This window comes from Boleophthalmus pectinirostris, unplaced genomic scaffold (genome assembly GCF_026225935.1).
Source record: "Boleophthalmus pectinirostris isolate CB_2022bp ecotype Guang Dong unplaced genomic scaffold, ASM2622593v1 HiC_scaffold_16, whole genome shotgun sequence".
Classification (NCBI taxonomy): domain Eukaryota; kingdom Metazoa; phylum Chordata; class Actinopteri; order Gobiiformes; family Gobiidae; genus Boleophthalmus; species Boleophthalmus pectinirostris.
This window is the reverse complement of record NW_026571095.1, coordinates 34,627,471-34,648,510: the sequence shown is the minus strand read 5'-3', so window position 1 is coordinate 34,648,510 and position 21,040 is coordinate 34,627,471. Positions and strand designations below refer to the sequence as shown.

General features: G+C 42.2%; 1 protein-coding gene across 1 annotated transcript in view; it reads right to left on the bottom strand.

Moving 5' to 3' along the window:
- LOC110166884 (supervillin-like) overlaps positions 1-16,664 on the bottom strand; it is a 144,419-nt gene extending 127,755 nt beyond the window's left edge. Inside the window, exons 1-3 of the mRNA XM_055151398.1 lie at positions 16,375-16,664; positions 8,392-8,452; positions 1,605-1,696 (exon numbers count right to left, since the gene is read on the bottom strand). Of these exons, the coding sequence (XP_055007373.1) occupies positions 1,605-1,696; positions 8,392-8,452; positions 16,375-16,423 (202 nt within the window). The 5' untranslated portion in view covers positions 16,424-16,664. The remainder of the gene's footprint in view (positions 1-1,604; positions 1,697-8,391; positions 8,453-16,374) is intronic.
- Positions 16,665-21,040: the final 4,376 nt, after the last annotated feature.

Genomic DNA, 21,040 nt, shown 5'->3' with positions numbered 1-21,040 from the left:
TCGGTGTAAACAGAAGTGACATTAATACCTCCAGAAAGCGGTGCCGTTTTTCAACCCCAAAGACGTGATTGTCGTCAGTTTAAAAGAACCTTAAGACGCGAGATTAAAGTGACAAGACTGTGGAGCCGAGACAAATCCCAAACAAATAATGAGAACATTTGTGGATCGTGAGTTTGGAGATTTCTTTCAAAAACAGTAAAGCTCCCATAGAGTTATAAAGAAAAACTGAAATTTGGACATGATCGTATTCTAGGATGTAAACACGACCTATAGAGCGTCGGACTCACGGTGGGCGGGCCGTAATTTTGGCAGTAAAAATGGATAGCACCACCGCCGAAGCTTTCAAGCCACTTCAGCTCACTTTAATTCACAAGACATTGAGCTTTATATCAAAAAATTAAATCGATTACACATTACGACCCGTATAATGCCCCCGGGGTGCTTTTTAAAAATATTTCCGCTGAAGAAGACGTCCCAGATCTGCAGGACACCGCCAAACGAACCAAAACTGGTCCGACTGACGTGCCTCTGTTTCCCGGTAGAACAGCGATACCTCCAACTATCAACACCGATGTTCCTGTTAAGACCACGGGCCGTCCTCATCTCAAGTGTCGTCATGAACTCAGCAGCAGAAGCTCGGGAAACAACAGCAGCAGCCAACAGCGGTAAAGAGGAACTCACCGCAGCTCAGACCCTCAGGACGGGGCTGGGGTCTGGTTCTCCGAGCGCGTTGGTCAGATGGTCCAGAGGTTCCGTCCTCCATGTGCTGGTTACAGACGGGGGCGAGTAAGACCAGTACTGGATGGTCTGGGTCCGAGCGGTTCCGTATCATCGTCTGCGTTTTGGTTCCGTGCGGGAAAAGTGAGAATGCTCTGTGAACTACAGGTCCGGACGGGCTGCTCCGGTCCTCCGCGCTCAAGAACCGCGGCTGGTTCTGAGGTGGTGCAGCATCCGGACAGAAGCGTGAGTGCAGTTTGGTTGGTTATATCTTGTTCTGAGCGTCCGTGCTCCGCGCATTTGGTTCTTCCCGGGGAAAGTTCTTCTCAGGCCGAGGCTCCTAACACTCACTCCCCGCTCCAGCTCCTCTGAGCCTGGACTGAACCGGAGCTGCTCCCGCTGGGTCAGGACTCTGGTTTGGCTCTAATCCGACTGTATTTCTCACACTAGGCTAAAAGCAGGACATTTTTAAAGTTGAATCAATCAAATAGACTATTGCCTACTGTCATAAAATTATTGGTAAATTAAAGGCTAAAATAACAAATGCTGTTGCTCTGTGAACTCGGGGAACACCGGGTCGTCTCTGTGCAGGTCATGAACAGACGTACACATCCCCAATTTTGACTCACTCACACAGCGACACGTTCACACATTGGTTCTTGCTCTGATCTTCGTGTGTTACATTCTCTGTATTGGCCGTTGTGGACAAAATAATCTGGAAATGAATCGCGGCTGCGTCTGGACAACAATCTGTTACTGCGCTGGAGTCGTACAGCGCGAGTCAGACGATCTGCCGATTACTGCCAAAATGGCGACACCTAGTGCGTGACGAGCGGTATGACGTCATCTCCCTGAGTTCTATAGAAAACTGAATGTACAAGTCTCACCTTTGGGAAGGACGTAGAAGAGTTTGGCATCTGGGTCGGACACACTCTTGACCAGCGCGGCCTGTTCGCTGAGGGAGAGGTCGCTCTGAAAACTGCACACACAGTTTCATTATTATTCAGCGTTATTCAGCGGCTCTGTCCCGGTGAACGTGTTTGTATTTCTATGAAGCGTGTCTGGACTTAAGGAGCTGAACGAGGTGAAGCCCAAATCCACTTTCAGTCTGGGTCGGTGAGAGCTGCTTAGTTTCAGCAGGAAATGTTCAATGTAACTGCTCTGATAACGCTTCAATGCTTCTACTAGAACAAGCGGAGTTTCCAATCCTCTTGTGAAGGATTACATCTTATTTATTGAGTTTATTGTTGTTACGGGCCCAGGCCTCCAGTTCTCTCACTTGTTTTGTGTGAGTTTCAGTAGGATCTATTCACGCTTACGTCACAAACCAGGAACACGTTTGGAAAGATGCGATGACAACTTCCCAGGCCCAGTTTTCTTCATCGCCGTGTCATTGTAGCGTTCCGTTATATTCAGCTAATCAACAATTACCATATTTTTTGGACTATAAGGTGCACTTAAAATCCTTTAATCTTCTCGAAAATCAACAGTACGCCTTTGGTATTAATTCTGGTTGTGTTTACTGACCTCGAACTGATTTTATGTGGTACATGACGCTCAAAAATCTGTCAAAATATTTTAGTACGACTTTGACAAACTACGAAGCCTGCACCGCTTGATGGATTGTTGGAGCATTACGGTGACCAGAGTCAGGAGCCTCGTGGAGTCGGTATTAAACACATTATTACCGTATTTTCTGGGCTATTAGGTGCTCTGAATTATAAGGCATTAAATGGTCTATTTTTGAACTTTTTTCACAAATAAACCGCACTGGACTTTAAATGAAACACAACAGTGTGATGGGTGAGTGGTTTTGTTTGTTTGTTCGTTCACACGGTGACTCTGGGCTTTGTTCAGTTGTGGCGTGTAGGGAGGTGCTGTCTGGGACCAACGGATTGTCGGCGTGTTCGCGGTGACTCAGTTGTTCAGTCGTGTCTAGAAGCGGCACGTTGCGCTCGTCGCTTTTTCGGTTCGTTCCTCCGTTCCGTTCCTCGTCGGCGTGGAGTGACGAGTGTGTCTGTGGGTGTTTTTCGCTGTGCGGTCGCTGTCTGCTCCGTGTGTGTTTGCGACTTTGTAGTTTACTGAAGTCGTGCTGAGACACTCAAGTGGATTCGTGTATGGGGCGCTCTGGATTGCGGTTCGCACAGTTGTTTTTTGATGCGGTTAGAGGCTTAAGAGCGCGTCTAACAGCCCGGAAAATGCGGTACTCTGTGTATATTTGAGTCGTCCTCGTAGGAAATAAAAATGCAAACTTAAATGATCCACCCACATTCACATTCATAATCCACATTCACCAAGACGGGGAGGAAACGCTGAGCGAATTACGCCACGATCTGCCGATGGATCGTGGACGCCTGGACTAAGGATCAATCTCAAGTAGGGATGGGCATTCGATGAAATTTTATTAATCAATCATCAGGAGAATTAACAAACGATTTTCGATTAATCGTTAACATTTTTATACAATAAGTATCATCATTATTATTACTATGACTAATCTGCATAAATAAACTCAACTTTACGACATATAAACCATAAACACTCTAGAGCCACATCAGCCCGTTTGACATTATAATGTGTTTAATTCAGCTTTGCGCAAATAGAAACGAAACTTAAAACCGCATCGCTAATTTGCATAAACTAAGATAAGAAAAAAAAAAAAAACGCTCTTGTGCACTGATGCGGTTCAGTTTCTGTTGGACTAAACGACACGACTCAGTGGATATAGATGTTCTTTCTGTGACAGAGGGATGTTGATGCTGAATAGGCCTAAAACAGGTCTAAACCAGGACTAAAACAGGACTGAACTAGGACTAAAACACCACTAAAACAGGAGGACTAAACCAAGACTAAAATAGGACTGACTAAAATAGGACTAAACCAGGACTAAAACAGGACTAAACAGGACTAAACCAAGACTAAACCAGGACTAAAACAGGACTAAACCAAGACTAAAATAGGACTGAAACAGGACTAAACCAGGACTAAAACAGGACTAAACCAGGACTAAACCAAGACTAAACCAGGACTAAAACAGGACTAAACCAAGACTAAAATAGGACTAAACCAGGACTTAACTAGGACTAAAACAGGATTAAACCAGGACTGAACTAGGACTAAACCAGGACTTAACTAGGACTGAACCAGATCTAAACCAGATCTAAACTAGAACTTAAACAGGACTAAAACAGGACTGAACCAGGACTAAAACAGGACTAAACCAGGTCTAAACCAAGTCTAAACAAGGTCTAAACCAGGACTAAAACAAGACTAAAACAGAACTAAACCAGGACTGCGGACATCCTGCTCTGTGTGCTTGGGGTTCTCCCTCTCTCTCTCTTAAGTCCAAAATTAGTCCTGGTTTAGTCCTGGTTTAGACCTGGTTTAGTCCTGGTTTAGTCCTGGTTTAGTCCTGGTTTAGTCCTGGTTTAGTCCTGGTTTAGACTGGTTTAGTCCTGGTTTAGTCCTGGTTTAGTCCTAGTTTAGACCTGGTTTAGTCCTGTTTTAGTCCTAGTTAAGTCCTGGTTTAGTCCTCTTTTAGTCCTATTTTAGTCTTGGTTTAGTCCTGGTTTAGACCTGGTTTAGTCCTGGTTTAGTCCTGGTTTTTAGTCCTGGTTTAGTCCTCCTTTTAGTCCTTTTGGTTTAGTCCTGGTTTAGTCCTGGTTTAGTCCTGTTTAGACCTGGTTTTAGTTTAGTCCTGGTTTAGTCCTGGTTTAGTCCTGGTTTAGTCCTCTTTTAGTCCTATTTTAGTCTTGGTTTAGTCCTGGTTTAGTCCCTGGTTTAGTCCTGGTTTAAGTCCTGGTTTAGTCCTCCTTTTAGTCCTTGGTTTAGTCCTGTTTTAGTCCTGGTTTAGTCCTGGTTTAGTCCTGTTTTAGTCCTGGTTTAGTCAGTGGATATAGATGTTCTTTCTGTGACAGAGGGATGTTGATGCTGAAGGTGAGTCTGTTCTGTGTGTCGCGATGTTTTCAAAGATCGTACGTGTGCAGGTTTAGCGCAGTTCTTTATGTTGCAGTAACCGGGCTACAGCTTTTACATGCACCATGACGAAACCGGGACATCGATGTGCTGTAAACACACTCACTGAGTCGTACAGTGTCTCCAAGGAAGTGCCAGAGCCCAAACTTGGGACTGAGGCCGCAACTCCAGAGTTTCAGAATAATTAACTGTCAGAATAATTTTATTATCCCATATTTGCTAAATACTTGTGTGATATTCTATGCCTATGAGTTAACCATTTATGTACTACAATTCTTTGATTTGTAATGTACCAATCACTTGAATGACAATGAATAACCTCTGTGTGTTTGACAACTGTGTGCAGTGTCCTGTCGCTCTTGTGAACCTCGAGATGATTCCTCACATGAAGCCAACTCCCACTGTCACACATGCAAGAGTTATGATGGTGTCTGACCTAAGGCACCTCCTGATTGTTAATCATGTTTTATGTGTTTGTACTATGCATAGCTGCATCAATTTCTTATTATGTCTTTGCTGGTTTCCCCTTCCCCTTGAGAATTATCATTCTGTAACTAGGGCCTCCTAATGAAATAAAAAGAGGAGAACGGCCTTGAGGCATCAGAACGTGTGGAGACTGTTGGTTTTGATGCCCACTCTCTGCCCGTTCTCCTCATGAGTAAAACTGAATTAATCTCTTGTCTTTCTCCTTGTTTTTAATGTTTAGATAAACCTAACACAGACGCAGCTTCATATCTACACCCAAAAGCCTACATTCGGTTTGTCGATAAGAAACAAATGTAATCGACGAAATTCTTAATGATCAATTATCAATTAGTCGACTAATCATTAGTCATGCCCATCCCTAGTCTCAAGTGTCGTCCCTTTGTTTCTCTTAATGCGCCTTATAATCCAGGGCGCCTTACAGTCCGAAAAATACAGTACAACCACACCTCAGTTTTCATCATTGCGATTAGAAGAGACGAGGCACCAAATTCCGGATGATTCCAAACACCACATACGTCTGCAGTCTTTATTTTACCGCTGATCACTTTTACTTCAGTGGGTTTGATCACAGTCGGTCGGCGAGTCCAGTGTCGGGAACAACACCTGAAGTCGTCATCGCGTGTTTCCAAACGTCTTCCTGGTTTGTGACGTAAGCGTGAACAGAGCGTAAACTGACCACTCTGCCGTTTTGTGTCTCTTGGGTGTTTTGTTAGTCACTTATGTCTGACTTTTGTGTGTTTTGAGGCCCTCGTTTACAGATTTTTTTGTGTCTCCTGTTATAATTTGTCAATTCTCGATTCTGTTTTCGGGCCCACGTGACTCGTTCGTATTGAGACGCTCGTAGTTTTTGTGGTTTTCTAGTTCAGTTTGTTATTTTCTGCACAATTACTTTGCTCTGCGTAAATTATTTTGAACCATTTATGAACATATTCTAGAATATCTTGTTAATTTAACCTTTTGCAATCCTGTTTATGAAATTATTACTCAATTTATACCATTTTCCATCTAGATTTTTGAGAGCTGCGTGTAATTTGCGTCAATTAAATCTGTTTTAGCTGTTCTGAAAGTATCACAAACACACAAAACTTCATGCATAGGACAATTATTTCACAATTTCATGCATGTCATCACCAAAAACTTAAGATATCCACTCATTTTAGCAACAGTTTGAGTTAATTTACTTAATTCAATAAAATTGTTAACAGTTTGTTCTGATCAGCTTTCATATAACAGTATTTACACAGAATCTTCAACTATACACAAAATTAAACACATAAATAAAAGATTAGAGGGCTGTCGGAGGTGGTCCTACAGCCTCACGTTTAATACAGTGTTAGAGGGATTATCCACTGAAGCCTTAAATGCTGAGTCTGCATGTCCACAGTGAAGCTGAGGGTCTAGTACGGAGTAAGAAAGATTTCAGTCTGTGCATATTTGTCTGTAGTTCGGCATAAAATAAATATCCGTAAACTCTCGAGTGAGTCCAGTCGTACGTAAAATGTGTTGTGTGTATTTTGTCCGTCAGAAAACGAATTGAAAAGTTACGACGTCAAGAATTACAATCGCGACATGAAAATTTATGTTTACGCTTTCTTCAGTATGAATATTAATTTCTCAGACGCGACTCGACTGTCAAAAATACGTCACAGGAATTATTTATTAAACGTTGAACGAGATGCCGGAGTTTTGCGTCGCATACGGACTGAAACAGGTCTAAACCAGGACTGATCCCATAACTGAAACAGGAGGCCTAAAAATGGTCTAAACCTGGACTAAAACAGGACTAAACCAGGACTGAACTAGGACTAAAAGAGGACTACAACAGGACTAAGACTAAACTACAGGACTAAAACAGGACTAAACCAGGACTGAACTAGGACTAAAAGAGGACTACAACAGGACAGGACTAAAAGAGGACTACAACAGGACTGAACCAGGAGGACTAAACAAGGACTAAACCTGGATTAAAACAGGTTGAACTAGGAATAAACCAGGTCTAAACCAGGACTAAAACAGGACTAAAACAGGACTGAACTAGGACTAAAACAACTAGGACAAAACAGGACTAAAACAGACTAAAAAAGGACTAAAGGACTAGGACTAAAACACAGGACTAAAACAGACTAACCATGAGGACTAAACCAGGACTAAAACAGGACTAAACCAAGACTAAAACAGGACTAAAACAGGACTGAACCAAGACTAAACCAGGACTAAAACAGGACTAAACCAAGACTAAACCAGGACTAAACCAAGACTAAAACAGGACTAAACCAAGACTAAAATAGAACTAAAACAGGACTAAACCAGGAGGACTAAACCAGGACTTAACTAGGACTAAAACAGGATTAAACCAGGACTGAACTAGGACTAAACCAGGACTGAACCAGGACTTAACTAGGACTGAACCAGATCTAAACTAGAACTTAAAAAGGACTAAAACAGGACTGAACCAGGACTAAAACAGGACTAATCCAGGTCTAAACCAAGTCTAAACAAGGTCTAAACCAGGACTAAAACAAGACTAAAACAGAACTAAACCAGGACTGCGGACATCCTGCTCTGTTGTGCTTGGGGTTCTCCCTCTCTCAGTCCTGGTTTAGTCCTGGTTTAGTTTACCTGGTTTACCTGGTTTAGTCCTGGTTTAGTCCCCTGGTTTAGACCTGGTTTAGTCCTGGTTTAGTCCTGGTTTAGACCTGGTTTTTCCTGGTTTAGTCCTGGTTTAGTCCTGGTTTAGACCTGGTTTAGTTTCCTGGTTTAGTCCTGGTTTAGTCCTGTTGGTTTAGTCCGTTAGTGGTTTACCTGGTTTAGTCCTGGTTTAGTCCTGGTTTAGTCCTGGTTTAGTCCTGGTTTAGTCCTGGTTTAGTCCTGGTTTAGTCCTGGTTTAGTCCTGGTTTAGTCCTGGTTTAGTCCTGGTTTAGTCCTGGTTTAGTCCTGGTTTAGTCCTGGTTTAGTCCTGGTTTAGTGATGATGTAACTTTTGAATTCGTTTTCTGATGGATAAAATACACACAACACATTTTACGTACGACTGGACTCATTCGAGAGTTTACGAATATTTATTTTATGCTCAACTACAGACAAATATGCACAGATTTCTCTCCTATGAACATGAATATTTCTGAAAACTTTCTTACACCATAATCTCCGCCTGACACTTTTCTGCACTCGTTCCTTGTATTTTCTGTCGGTGCTGAATAGTCGAGGACCTCACCTTAAGGCGTCAGTGGGCAGAGAGGTGGAGTTACAGAGTTTAGGAGCTTCGGGTTCAAATCCTGAAACACAAAAACACAAAACAAATGAAACGGCGAACGTACGTCTCTCACCGCTCAGGCATTTCACCCGGACTCCGCACAGAGAAATCCAACGACGACGGGAAATGTTATGACAAACGAATCAGGAGTTTAAGACATCAAAGAATGGAAAATACCGCAATCGTTGAGCCAGAATTAGAATAATGATAGAGTCCAGAGTAAAAACTGATCAAAAACGCTGCAAAAACATCTGATTAAAATGTAAATAAATCAAACCTGCCTTGTGATCTTTCAAAGGAGGATATATCTTACCTCTAAATTACTTTACTCTTTTATTTCGCCGGTTAATTGGGTCGATGTTTTATGATTTTAGACGCTGTAACTGAGCAGCTGATTTTTAACCCACCTATTTTACTTTTTTGTTAGGTAATTTAAGTTCTTTTTGACCGTTAATGTTTGTTTTGTTTAGTTTTTTTAGACGCCACTGGACATGTGCGTTTTTATTTGGGTCTTTCACGTTGGTTGTTTTGGGTGTAAGTTGTCCTTACATTGAGTTAATATTAATTAGTTTTGTCAGTTTCTTGTCTTTTTGGTTATTTATTGGGTATTTGTTTGTGATCTTGGTTGGACGCGGGCGCTCGTCGCGTGGAGGTCGGCGATCAGGTCTCTCGTTTCTGCTCAGTCGCTTCTCGCGTGCTGTGGTATTCATTTTTTTGGCACTTCCTTTACGTATTTACACATTTTAGTTATTATATTATAGTCTGTAATGCTCCAAATCCCATAGGAAGAAGGGCAATGACGTCTTTCCCGTTGATAAAATTCACCAAACATTCTCTTCGTTCCGGCTTTAAATCCTCGATCACGGGAATCGTCGCCAACACAGAATGTCTGTCTTCGTCTACATCCGTCTCGACGCTTTGTTTACTGTCGCGCTGTTCCACAAAATGGACCCAGACGGACGCGACGAGTTTGACGTCGTGGCTTCACAGCTCTTCTCTGATTGGTCGGTGTGCGATCTACAACTTCCGAGGTTCTTGCAAACCGTCTAGTGTATTTTAATTTCTGACCTAGTCGCTGGAGAGAAATGAAATTGAGCGGAGGCACTTTGTGAAACGTATTTTTAGCTTGAATAATATTAATAATAAATGATCTATTTTTCATAAACTTGTAGTTATAAATAAATTATTCCTAGATTTGACCTTTGACTCTCTTGTCTCTCTTGGATCACTCACTGCATCCTTTATTAGTCCCACAGTGGGGAAATTCCAGTGTTGCAACGCGCAATTCAAGAACAGCAGGAAAAAGGTAACAAGCAGTAAAACAGGTAATAAATAGTGGCTTAAAAATAATTTAAAAATAGACTTAAAAATAATTGCGCATAGATATAGTTGACTCATTATTTCCGTTTATGAAAACCCGGAGACTTTACCGGGGGTGGGGGTTTTTCTCGTGGTGTTTTTCAGAGTTCTCGTGGTGTTTTTCTCGTGGTGTTTTTCAGAGTTCTCGTTGTGTTTTTTAGAGTTCTTGTGGTGTATTTCAAGGTTCTCATGTTTTTCTCGTGGTGTTTTTCAGAGTTCTCGTGGTGTTTTTTAGAGTTCTCATGTTTTTCTCGTGGTGTTTTTCAGAGTTCTCGTGTTTTTCTCGTGTTTTTCAGAGTTCTCTTTTTCTCGTGTTTTTTAGAGTTCTTGTGGTGTTTTTCAGAGTTCTCATGTTTTTCTCGTGGTGTTTTTCAGAGTTCTCATGTTTTTCTCGTGTTTTTTAGAGAGTTCTCATGTTTTTCTCGCGGTGTTTTTCAGAGTTCTCATGTTTTTCTCGCGGTGTTTTTCTTTTCTCGGTGTTTTTTAGAGTTCTCATGTTTTTCTCGCGGTGTTTTTTAGAGTTCTCATGTTTTTCTCATGCGTGTTTTTCAGAGTTCTCATGTTTTTCTCGCGGTGTTTTTTAGAGTTCTCATGTTTTTCTCATGCTGTTTTTCAGAGTTCTCATGTTTTTCTCGCGGTGTTTTTTAGAGTTCTCATGTTTTTCTCGCGGTGTTTTTTAGAGTTCTCATGTTTTTCTCGCGGTGTTTTTCAGAGTTCTCATGTTTTTCTCGCGGTGTGTTTTTCAGAGTTCTCGTTGTGTTTTTCAGAGCTACTCTCACCTCGCAAACTGTGCACATGGACTCACACTTGTCCCGACCGGGATGGAAAACGGGGGAATTTCTTGTCCAAGTCATTGTTAACTGTGCATTTGTGCTTCGGCGTGTTGCAGACTGACCGACTGTTTGTGTCTCGCTCCTTCTGAGTTACAGAAAACTACGAGAGCTGCTCAGTTTAATGGCCCAATGAAAGATCATGAAAACCTGGACATTTGCACCACTTAAAAAAAAAACGGACATGTCCAGGGAAAAACGGACGTTAGGTCACCCTATTCTATCTGTATAATTGTACTTTTAAAATTACCCCTCGGTTACATACAGTTGGGTTTGGTTGCTTTATTCGTACCCGTAGGTAAATTTGTTTTGCAGATTTGAGAAGCTGGTCCCACATTTCACATTTCATTCATCCACACTGTACACAGGATTCATTCATTCATTCATCACGCTTGGCTAAAAATCACAATAAACATTAAATATATAAAAAAACATGATTTTCCAAGACTCAAACTGAAAGATAAATAGATTACATTAACTTCTTAGGTTCTTTTTAAAGACAATGCAGTAAAGTGTATTTACCTTGTTGACATGTTTCGGCTGCTGCATCTTCAGAACTGTCACTGGTGTCGGTGGTGACGTGTCGTATATCAGCTGTTGTTACTTCCTGTAGGCGTGGTCAGACCTGATGGACCTGGCAGGTGGCTCAGACTGACCACGCCTCCCGTCGCCCGGTGGTGTCTCTGTAGGAGGGTGTCCCAGGTGTGTGAAAGGAGGAACGCTCCGTCATCACGGTTAATGCTGTCCATGCCTCGCTTTCTGATTTCAATGGCCTCCTTGATCCAGCGTTTGAACTTGTTGTTTTCCGATCCAATGATCCGAGCCCCGTCCCAATCCATAATGTGGTTGTTCCTTTTACAGTGTACAGGAAGTAACAACAGCTGATATATGACACGTCACCACCAACACCGGTGACAGTTCTGAAGATGGCTTGCAGCTAGCAGCCGAAACATGTCAACAAGGTAAATACACTTTACTGCATTGTCTTTAAAAAGAACCCAAGAAGTTAAAGTATATAAGAAGACATAATGAACATCATTGGCTTTATAAATAGATTACAATTTATTCATAAGTACGATAGAAAGGAGAATGAAGCTCCTTTAAAAATGATTCGTTCTAGATCTTGGGACTAAAAGCCGCAGACCAAAGGGAAGCAGCTCAAACTCTGAATTTAGAATCGTCTGGGACGCCCGCTGTAACTGTCCTGAGTACAGAGCGTCCAGTCACGGCTCAGTGGTTCATTTTACAGTCCACTCATGTTCCGAACTTTAAACATGTACATTTCAGCTCATTTCTCGCCACATAGATGTTATTCGAGAAATTATTTTAGGTGAGTATCTTTCACCCCTGTGCTGAAGACAGAAAAACACACTAAGAATAAATGAAAGATGGAAAACAACAAAAAGTTGCTCTGATTATTGAGGCAAAAGTTAAATGATCACTTTGATACACTGCGTTTTCCCACCTGTTTGAGCACTTAAATCACTTCACAGCAACAAACCAAGCAAACAAAGTGTCTTGCCCAAGAACGCAATAATACCACATTTTCAAAATAACAAAAAGTGGGACATTGGGATGATCGATAATAATACAATTGTGAAACAAGTGCGTAATTAAGGCGAATTATTGCACTCGGCCCATTCATGACGAATATCTGAGTCAGTATAATCACATTTTCTTTGTGTTTTGGTCATTTTTAAGCAGCTTTTTTGAATTTTACCTCAACAAATGACAATTCCTGGCTGTTGGGGGGGTTCAGATTGGTCAAAAATAGAGACACCAGTGACATTTCTTGTGTAAAACTGGGACAAATTAGTGGTTTTGGATAAATCTGCTGGGACAGGGGACACAGGACTCAAAACTGGGACTGTCCCGGGTAAATACGGACGTGTGGTCACTAAACTGATACTCCCTTTGACTAATGTCATCTGAATGCAGTTGTAATGTGCCAATCTTCGGGTTATGGAGCCACTGAGCCACTGTTGACTACGGTAAATCCAGCCTTAGGTCAGAAGTGAAGATCTAAAGGACTGTAGTTTCACAGGTTTTGGTCAAATCGTTCAGGTGGGTCTTTCCAATCACCGACGGATGCGTTAGATCTAAACTGGTCTTCTCTCGTTAACCACGACGACTCCAGCTCCAGAGGCCGGCCGTCCCTGGAAAGCCCCTCTCCTCAGACGGTCCTTCAGCTGAGAGGAGCTGGCAGAGGCACAGAGATTAGGCTGAAGTCCTCCTACACAGACGCAGACGCAGACACGCACGGGCTATAAATACGCAGACGCTAAAAGGACTCGGAGGAAACCGGGAGGCGGCCACCGAGCACGAGGGGCCGCGGGGAACACGGAGGCATTCGCTTTCACACCGTCTGACATCTGGAATAAATAACTGTTCACTGTAGCACAATGTTTGAACACCTTTAGATATAAATACAATTACAAGTCAGACTGAAAGTAAAGGTGGTCCTGTCTACTACCTAAAACCTGCTACTCATCTGAAAACAGTCTAGACTTTGCAGTATTCCTCCGGTTTATTTCAGGTTAGAGATCTGTAAAATGTTTCTGCCATGAGCGAGTCAGTTTCCCAATAATATCTCAAGTTAAATCTAGTTTAGAGCAGTTGGAAGAAGCTGTAGCAGAGTCTGGTCAAGTGGTAACGGAGGGAAACAGGGGCAGATTTTTGACATTCAAATGTCTCTTATTCAGAAACTAGAGGGACTATTGAAATAAGTAAAGTATCAGAATGTAGGAAAGAGTTACACTCCAACAGGGTCAAGTTAAACCTGTGATATTCTTTCAAGTTGTTGACAAAAAATTTAAAAAACTCATGTTGGTAACGGAGGGAATGAAATATGCAGCACTTTTTGGGCAATAAATACAAACAGTGATAACTCTTGGTTCTCACTTACATATCCTTAACAAACTGGTTTGAATATTTGCTTCATATAGTTTTCTACCATATGGTACAAGATTAGGTTGAAAAACCTCTTACTTTTTGACTAATGAGATTTTTTTATTAAGAAAGGTCATGGTAACGGAGGGAAAAGTAACGGAGGGAAAATTGTTCAAACAAGTAGAAGGTGCAGGATTTTACATAATTTGTCACTTTTTTTCTTCTGAATACTTTAATATTACTTCAAAATGAAAGGAAACTATTTCTATAAAATATGTCAGTCCTTCCAAGCAAATTTTTTATCATTTTAAATACTTTTTTTTTTTGAAAAATCATGTACCTTCATCAACAGTTCAAAGATGGAATAACACAAGATATGATGAAATACATCCATTTATTTACATGATTTTCAGGTCTTTGAAATTTGGGAAATAATTTTTGTTCCATGTTTCATACATGGTCTGTTTAAAACGTATGGAACTTTAGAACCAAAAATGGTACAGAAAAAAGGTCAACAGTTTCATAAACTAGAGCACATATGTATCTGTTCAATACATTTTTATATCAGATGCATTAACTTGAATTTTTGGCCTTGTTGTTTACTTCTGCTTGACTGGGCCCAGTAGTAATGACATCGTAAATATGTCTCAAAATAAAACTTTATCAACTCAGACACTCAGGGAGTTTGTGAAGGAAGCTGTTATTGTCAAAAGAGCTCAAACATTTGGTAAAAGTACAACCTGCCGGCTTCTACAGGAACATCCTCACGCCCTGAGAGAGATCAGGCCAATGAAAAGCTCATCAGGTACTTAACGGCAGTGAAGGAACGTCTGCCAAATTAGAATAGTGGTATAATTACCCAGAATGATGGACAGTTTGACTTTAAACTCCTTCCTTTCGAGGGTGGACTTGTTTCGCTCAGTGTAAACAAAGTGACCAGGTCCATCACAGAGAAAAGGATTCTGGATGGGACCAGAAAGCTCTCGATTTGTTTTGTGTGTTTTAAATTATTTTGCCTTGATTCCTGCCGTGGGAGCCCTGGTTTGTGATTGGTGGAGCATGTTTACGCCCACCTCACCTGCAGCCGCCGCCCACTATTTAAGAAGACTGCCGGCACCTGATTGGGGCAGGCAATCTGTCGTTGTTTTCGTGTGCATGTATAGTTCTTGTAGTTTAGTTTAGTTCTGTTTTGTGCCTTTTTTAAATTGGTCACTCGATTCTGTTTGTGGGTTTATGTGGTTTAATTTGGGGAACTTGTGTTTTGGTTTCGTGTGTGTCCCTTAGTTTTTGTGTAAACCTGCGTGACCCGTTTGTGCCACAAAACTCGTTGTCTGTTGTTTTGTTTCTTAGTTTAGATTATTTTCTGTACATTTTAGTCTGTTTTGTTAATTTACCTTTGCAATGTTAATTAAACATTACTTACACTTATTCCATTTTTCCATTTCGGTTTATTTTTGTTACGTCCCTGACCCCACGCGAGCTGGATCGTAACAACCAGACATGTCAGACTCAGGCCTGAGGATCAGTTTGGCCCGTGATATAATTATATTTCGCCTGCGAGATCGTATCAAACATGTATTAGAGCTGCCCACTGGCTACAGATCGACTATAGACACATTATTTATTTAAAATGTCGTTGTTATTTTATATTATGTTTGTTCTGGATTCAGTGTTTAAGCAAAACTATTATTAAACATTTATTTTAATAAGAAAAGGTTTAACATTACATATCTTGAAAGAAGAGAAAACATGCAGATGTTATTAAAAATGTTCAATAAATATTTAGTTTGGCCCACGACTTAGTCCCAGTTTTTGATTTTGGCCTCAGTGAATGTGAGTTTGACACTCATGTCCTACACCTTGGACCACCCCTGGATGAACGAGGGACTCCTAATTTCATTAAATGGTGTTCAAGTCAGCGTTTAGTACAGGTGTCAAACTCATTTTGGTCCGGGGGTCGTGTCCAACCGACTTTGATCCCAAAGTGTCCGGATCAGAAAACTCATGTCATATAAACCCCAAAAATAACAACAAGTTCAAATATTTGTGCAGAGAAACACAAATCTGTTACAGAAATCTTTTTTAATTGATGAACTCTTTCTTTTACAAAATATTATAATATTATGAACAACCTGAAACTTAAAGAAAAATTCAATTTCAACACAATGTTTTAACATGAACTTGTGTGCAAATAGGAATAAGTCAATTTTTGTTGTAAAATCCTGCACTCGGCTCCACTTTTCTCATGTTGGACATTTTTCTGATGAGGGTGTCACGGTCAACAGTCAAAACGATCGTCCTTTAAGAGCGTTTGGAAAGAGACAAGTCTTCATTTGTGCTGCTCTGGTGGGAGGGGCCACGTACAGAGACGCTGCTGTGATAAACACCACAGAAAATTAACAATATTTTAATAAAAAATAGAATTAAAATATTTTAGTAGAAAATCAGCAGAGGGCCAGATTAAAGGTCTTGGAGGGCCGGATCTGGACCCAGGGCCGTATGTTTGACAAACCTGGTCTAGTATTAAAAAAAGACACGGTTTGACTATAGGAGTGCCACCAAATGTAACCTCGGCCTAAACCAGGTCTAAGAAATAAGAAATCACTAGTAAAGTTGTTGTAAATAAGAATTGAAACAGAGACTAAAACGCTATATAAAACAAATTAAAAAATGAAACAACTGAGGACTTCACTTCTCACCTGTGACACCTGTAACAGTAGAATTTTCCTGCACACAATAGTCTTAAAGGTTGTATGGAGTTTTTTTTTTGTTTCAAATTGTCAATGAAAGTTTAAAATATCATTACAGAAATGCAGCAGCCTTGTAATTATGAAAAAAAAAGAATGAAAATCGATCAACTGTGGACGTCGTGAGGCCAGATAAACATCAGCCAATAGAAAACGAGGCTCCTTCATTTTCTATTGGCTGTTCAGTCGTCAATCAAACTCCCTACGTTTCTAGTGTAAATGACACGTCGGCGTGCGGGGATTACGTGGTTTATGCGGCGGTTCTTAGAGGCTTTTTTAAACTGTCGCTTCCTCACATTTCGCGCAAAGTTTGTCGAGACGGCGGACGAGAATCCACGACCAGTTCGCCGCAGGAAAAAGTCAGTTTTTGACGTCGCTGAAAGAAGAAGAGAAGGGGAAAAGGAGCGAAGCCAAACTGAGGTGATTCTCGGAGATCTGATCCAGCGATTGCGTGAATGAAGCCGCCGAAGGGTCTAAAAACTGACGCGTCAGTCACTAAATTATTTCTCAACGGTAATTCTGAACGCGCACCGGCTGTAAACAAGCGTGATTTCTAGAGTAAGGAAAGGAGGCGGGAGGAGGCTGTGGAGGAGGAAGGTGGTGTCACGCATGCACAACATTTTGAAAAAGGACTGTCACCGTATCTCTCTTCCCTTAAAAAAAAAAAAAAATCCTCTTTCCAACCTTTAACCCTGGTGCTTCTCCAAGTCTCTCGAAAACAAACATTTGAAAAACAACTATTGCAAAACACAGAATAGTAATGTTGATTCCAGCTTTGGCCCCTGAGCCTCGGATCATGTGGTGTGTGTGTGTGTGTGTGTGTGTGTGTGTAACAGCGCTGCAGACAGACAGACACATGCCCGTGCGCAAATAAACAAGTGACCACTCGATATCTGATAAAATTAGACTCATTACAACACGACCAACTATAGCCTCAGCAGCGCTCATAAAACAGAGAACACAGAGAACTTTCAGTGTAAACAACTCACAAAAATAAACTCAGATAGACACAAATATATCGATAAGCTGCTGGGAAATGTTGGAAATAAAAATAAAATGTAGAATTTATCTGACAAATACAACAATACAACACAAAGGAGACTGAAACAATTTGTATTTTGCAGATTACTTGAATGAAAATTGAGTTAAAAGAGCAAGTGCGACATGATAAATGATTAAATCCGACATAATTAAGATAAATTTCAATTGTCAGTGTAATTGAATACTGACCCCCGCCTGCAGCCCGCGGCCCCGTCTCCCTCCTCGCAGTAAATTGCATTAGCTGGGTCACTCGGGCTTGTGCGTAGCTTTAAAGGAATTCACGCCAAAGTCACGTTAATTGGAGACCACCTAAGTCCCGGAGGCCCCTTAAACCTGAGCCCTGCGCGCCGACCGGTCTTACCTTGGCCGCCGTTGGGCACATGACTGAAGTGGAAGCTCGAGATCCACGGGTTCCTGAACATGTTTAGGGGAAGATAAACCGGAGCGAAACGAGCGCGTAATCCAAGGAAAGCGGAAAGGAGAGGAGTATGAAAGGTAAAAGTAGATAATTGGGAAGGAGAAGGAGGCTGACGGGAGTGGAGGTCGGTGGTTGGAGTGCGCGGAGTGCAGCAGCAGCGGCGGCTAAAGCGGCTCAGGCCTAATCAGATTACAGGCAGAAATTAACCTGGATGATAAAAGCGCAGGGACGGGATTGGACCAGGGAGGCAGCAGAGCACCAGGGGGCTCAGAGGGTCCCTGCTGACACGCAACGTTTGACCACGGTGCCAAGACAGGTGCCCAACGAGTCTGCCAATAACTGTGCCAGGGGAAGAGAGGCAGGTAATCGCGGGAAAATACACCAAGAATGCACCAAAAACAGCCAAAAAACAAACAAAAAACACACCAAACTCACGCCAAGAACACACCAAAAATAGACAAAAAACACACCAAAAACAGACAAAAAACACACCAAAAAACACACCAAAAATAGACAAAAAACACACCAAAAATAGACAAAAAACACACCAAAAAACACACCAAAAACAGACAAAAAACACACCAAAAATAGACAAAAAACACACCAAAAATAGACAAAAAACACACCAAACTCACGCCAAGAATACACCAAAAACACACCAAAAATAGACAAAAAAACCCACAAAAAATAGACAAAAAACACACAAAAAATAGACCAAAAACACACCAAACTCACGCCAAGAACGCACCAAAAACAGACAAAAAACACACCAAAAACGCACCAAAAATAGACCAAAAACACACCAAAAATAGACAAAAAAACACACCAAAAACAGACAAAAAACACACCAAAAATAGACAAAAAACACACCAAAAACAGACAAAAAAACACACCAAAAACAGACAAAAAACACAAAAAAAATAGACAAAAAACACACCAAAAACACACCAAACTCACGCCAAGAACGCACCAAAAACAGACAAAAAATACACCAAAAACAGACAAAAAACACACAAAAAATAGACAAAAAACACACCAAAAACTCACGCCAAGAATGCACCAAAAACAGACAAAAAACACACCAAAAATAGACAAAAAAACACCAAAAGCAGACAAAAAACACACCAAAAATAGACAAAAAAATAAACAAAAAACACACTAAAGTCACGCCAAGAATGCACCACAAACAGACAAAAAAGACACCAAAAACAGACAAAAAATAAACAAAAAACACACAAAAAACAGACAAAAAATAAACAAAAAACACACCAAACTCACGCCAAGAATACACCAAAAACAGACAGAAAACACACCTGCACTAGATCACGTCACTGTCACTAAATGTGGAATTATCTGATAGAGCGACATGTTTAAAAAACACGCTCAAGCGTCCCCCTGGCTCTAAAGTCCCAGCTTGAGCGTCCCCCTCCTCCCTCCAGGTGCCCTCTTCTCTTGGGCGGCACTGGGGTAACTGCTGCGCCCGAGAGAGGGGGGATATTCTCGCCGGCCTTTAGTCGGTCGTGTGACGCTCTGTGATGTACTGAGTTAGAAAATCATCATTCTATATCATAATAAAATGAAATGTGAATGTAGAGACCAAAATGTCGCGCCTTGTTTATGTCGTTTTAACAATCTTCCATCCTCATTTGCTCGCAGAAGTTGACTATGAAATCATGTTTTAAATATGTTTCTCTTGTTTCTCATGTCCTGTAGCAGGGTGTCAAACATACATAATAGATTTGTGTTTCTCTGCACAAATATTTGAACTTATTGTTATTTTTGGGGTTTATATGACATGAGTTTTCTGATCCGGCCCCTTTGGGATCAAACTGGGATGGATACGGCCCCCGGACCAAAATGAGTTTGACACCCCTGGTCTAGAGCATCTGTATCTGTTGATTTGGGAAGAAATATTAATTATTTCCTTAGTGCTGCCATGAACAGAATCAACTCATGTCAGGAGCCATGTCATGCCACAGGGGTAAAAGCAGAGTGCTCATGCTTCTCAAATCACAATACTTCTGCTCAACATGAACAAATGTGTTGAGATTTACTGTAACTTGTGTGTGTAATTAATACAAATATATATAATATTTATTCTGATTATTAATTATTTACATGTAAATTGATGAACTAACTTAGTTTCATTTAGGGCACAGTTAAGGGGAATCTTCCATCTGATTTCCTTGAGGTTTTTTCATCTGTGCTCATTATAAAAGTAAAATAATGAGCACATGTAAAATAAAAAACACAGGTTTCCACGGCCCAAACTCACATCAACAGAGTTTGTGAACATAAATTGTACATGTGCATGTACATCAACAACCAGGCCGTGCTTTGACCACCTCCTCCAACTGCACCATAGTCCCGACCGGGCCAAATTTCCAACCACGACATAGTCCCCTCCACGCCGTAGTCCCGACCGCGCCGTAGCCCGACCGCGCCGTAGCCCCGACCGCGGCGTAGTCTCGACCGCGCCGTAGCCCCGACCGCGCCGTAGCCCCGACCGCGCCGTAGCCCCGACCCGCCGTAGCCCCGTAGCCCCGACCGCGGCGTAGTCTCGACCGCGCCATAGTCTCAACCACGCCGTAGCCCCAACCGCGCCATAGTCTCGACCGCGCCATTAGTGTCGACCGCGCCATAGCCCGACCCGCGCCATAGCCCCGACCGCGCCATAGTCCCCGACCGCCATAGTCGACCGCCATAGTCCCGCGCCAATTAGTCCGACCGCGCCATAGTCCTGAACGCGCCATTAGTGTCGACCGCGCCATAGTCCTGAACGCGCCATAGTTCGACCGCGCCATTAGTGTCGACCGCGCCATAGTCCTGAAACGCGCCATAGTGTCGACCGCGCCATAGTCCTGAACGCGCCATTAGTGTCGACCGCGCCATAGTCCTGAACCGCGCCATAGTCCTCGAACCGCGCCATATAGTCCCAACCGCGCCATAGTCCCAACCGCGCCATAGTCTCGACCGCGCCGTAGCCCCGACCGCGCCATAGTGTCGACCGCGCCATAGTCCTGAACGCGCCATTAGTGTCGACCGCGCCATAGTCCTGAACGCGCCATAGTCCTGAAAGCGCCATAGTCCTGAAAGCGCCATAGTCCCGAACGCGCCATAGTCCCGACCGCGCCATAGTCCCGACCGCGCCATAGTCCCGCTTGAACAGGCCAAAGTCCTGAACACGCCGTAGTCTCGACCGTGCCAAAGTTCCAACCGCTCAATAGTCCTGAACACGCCGTAGTCCCAAACATGCCAAAGTCCTGAACACGCTGTAGTCTCGACCGTGCCAAAGTCCCAACTGTGCCAAAGTCCCAACCAGGCCC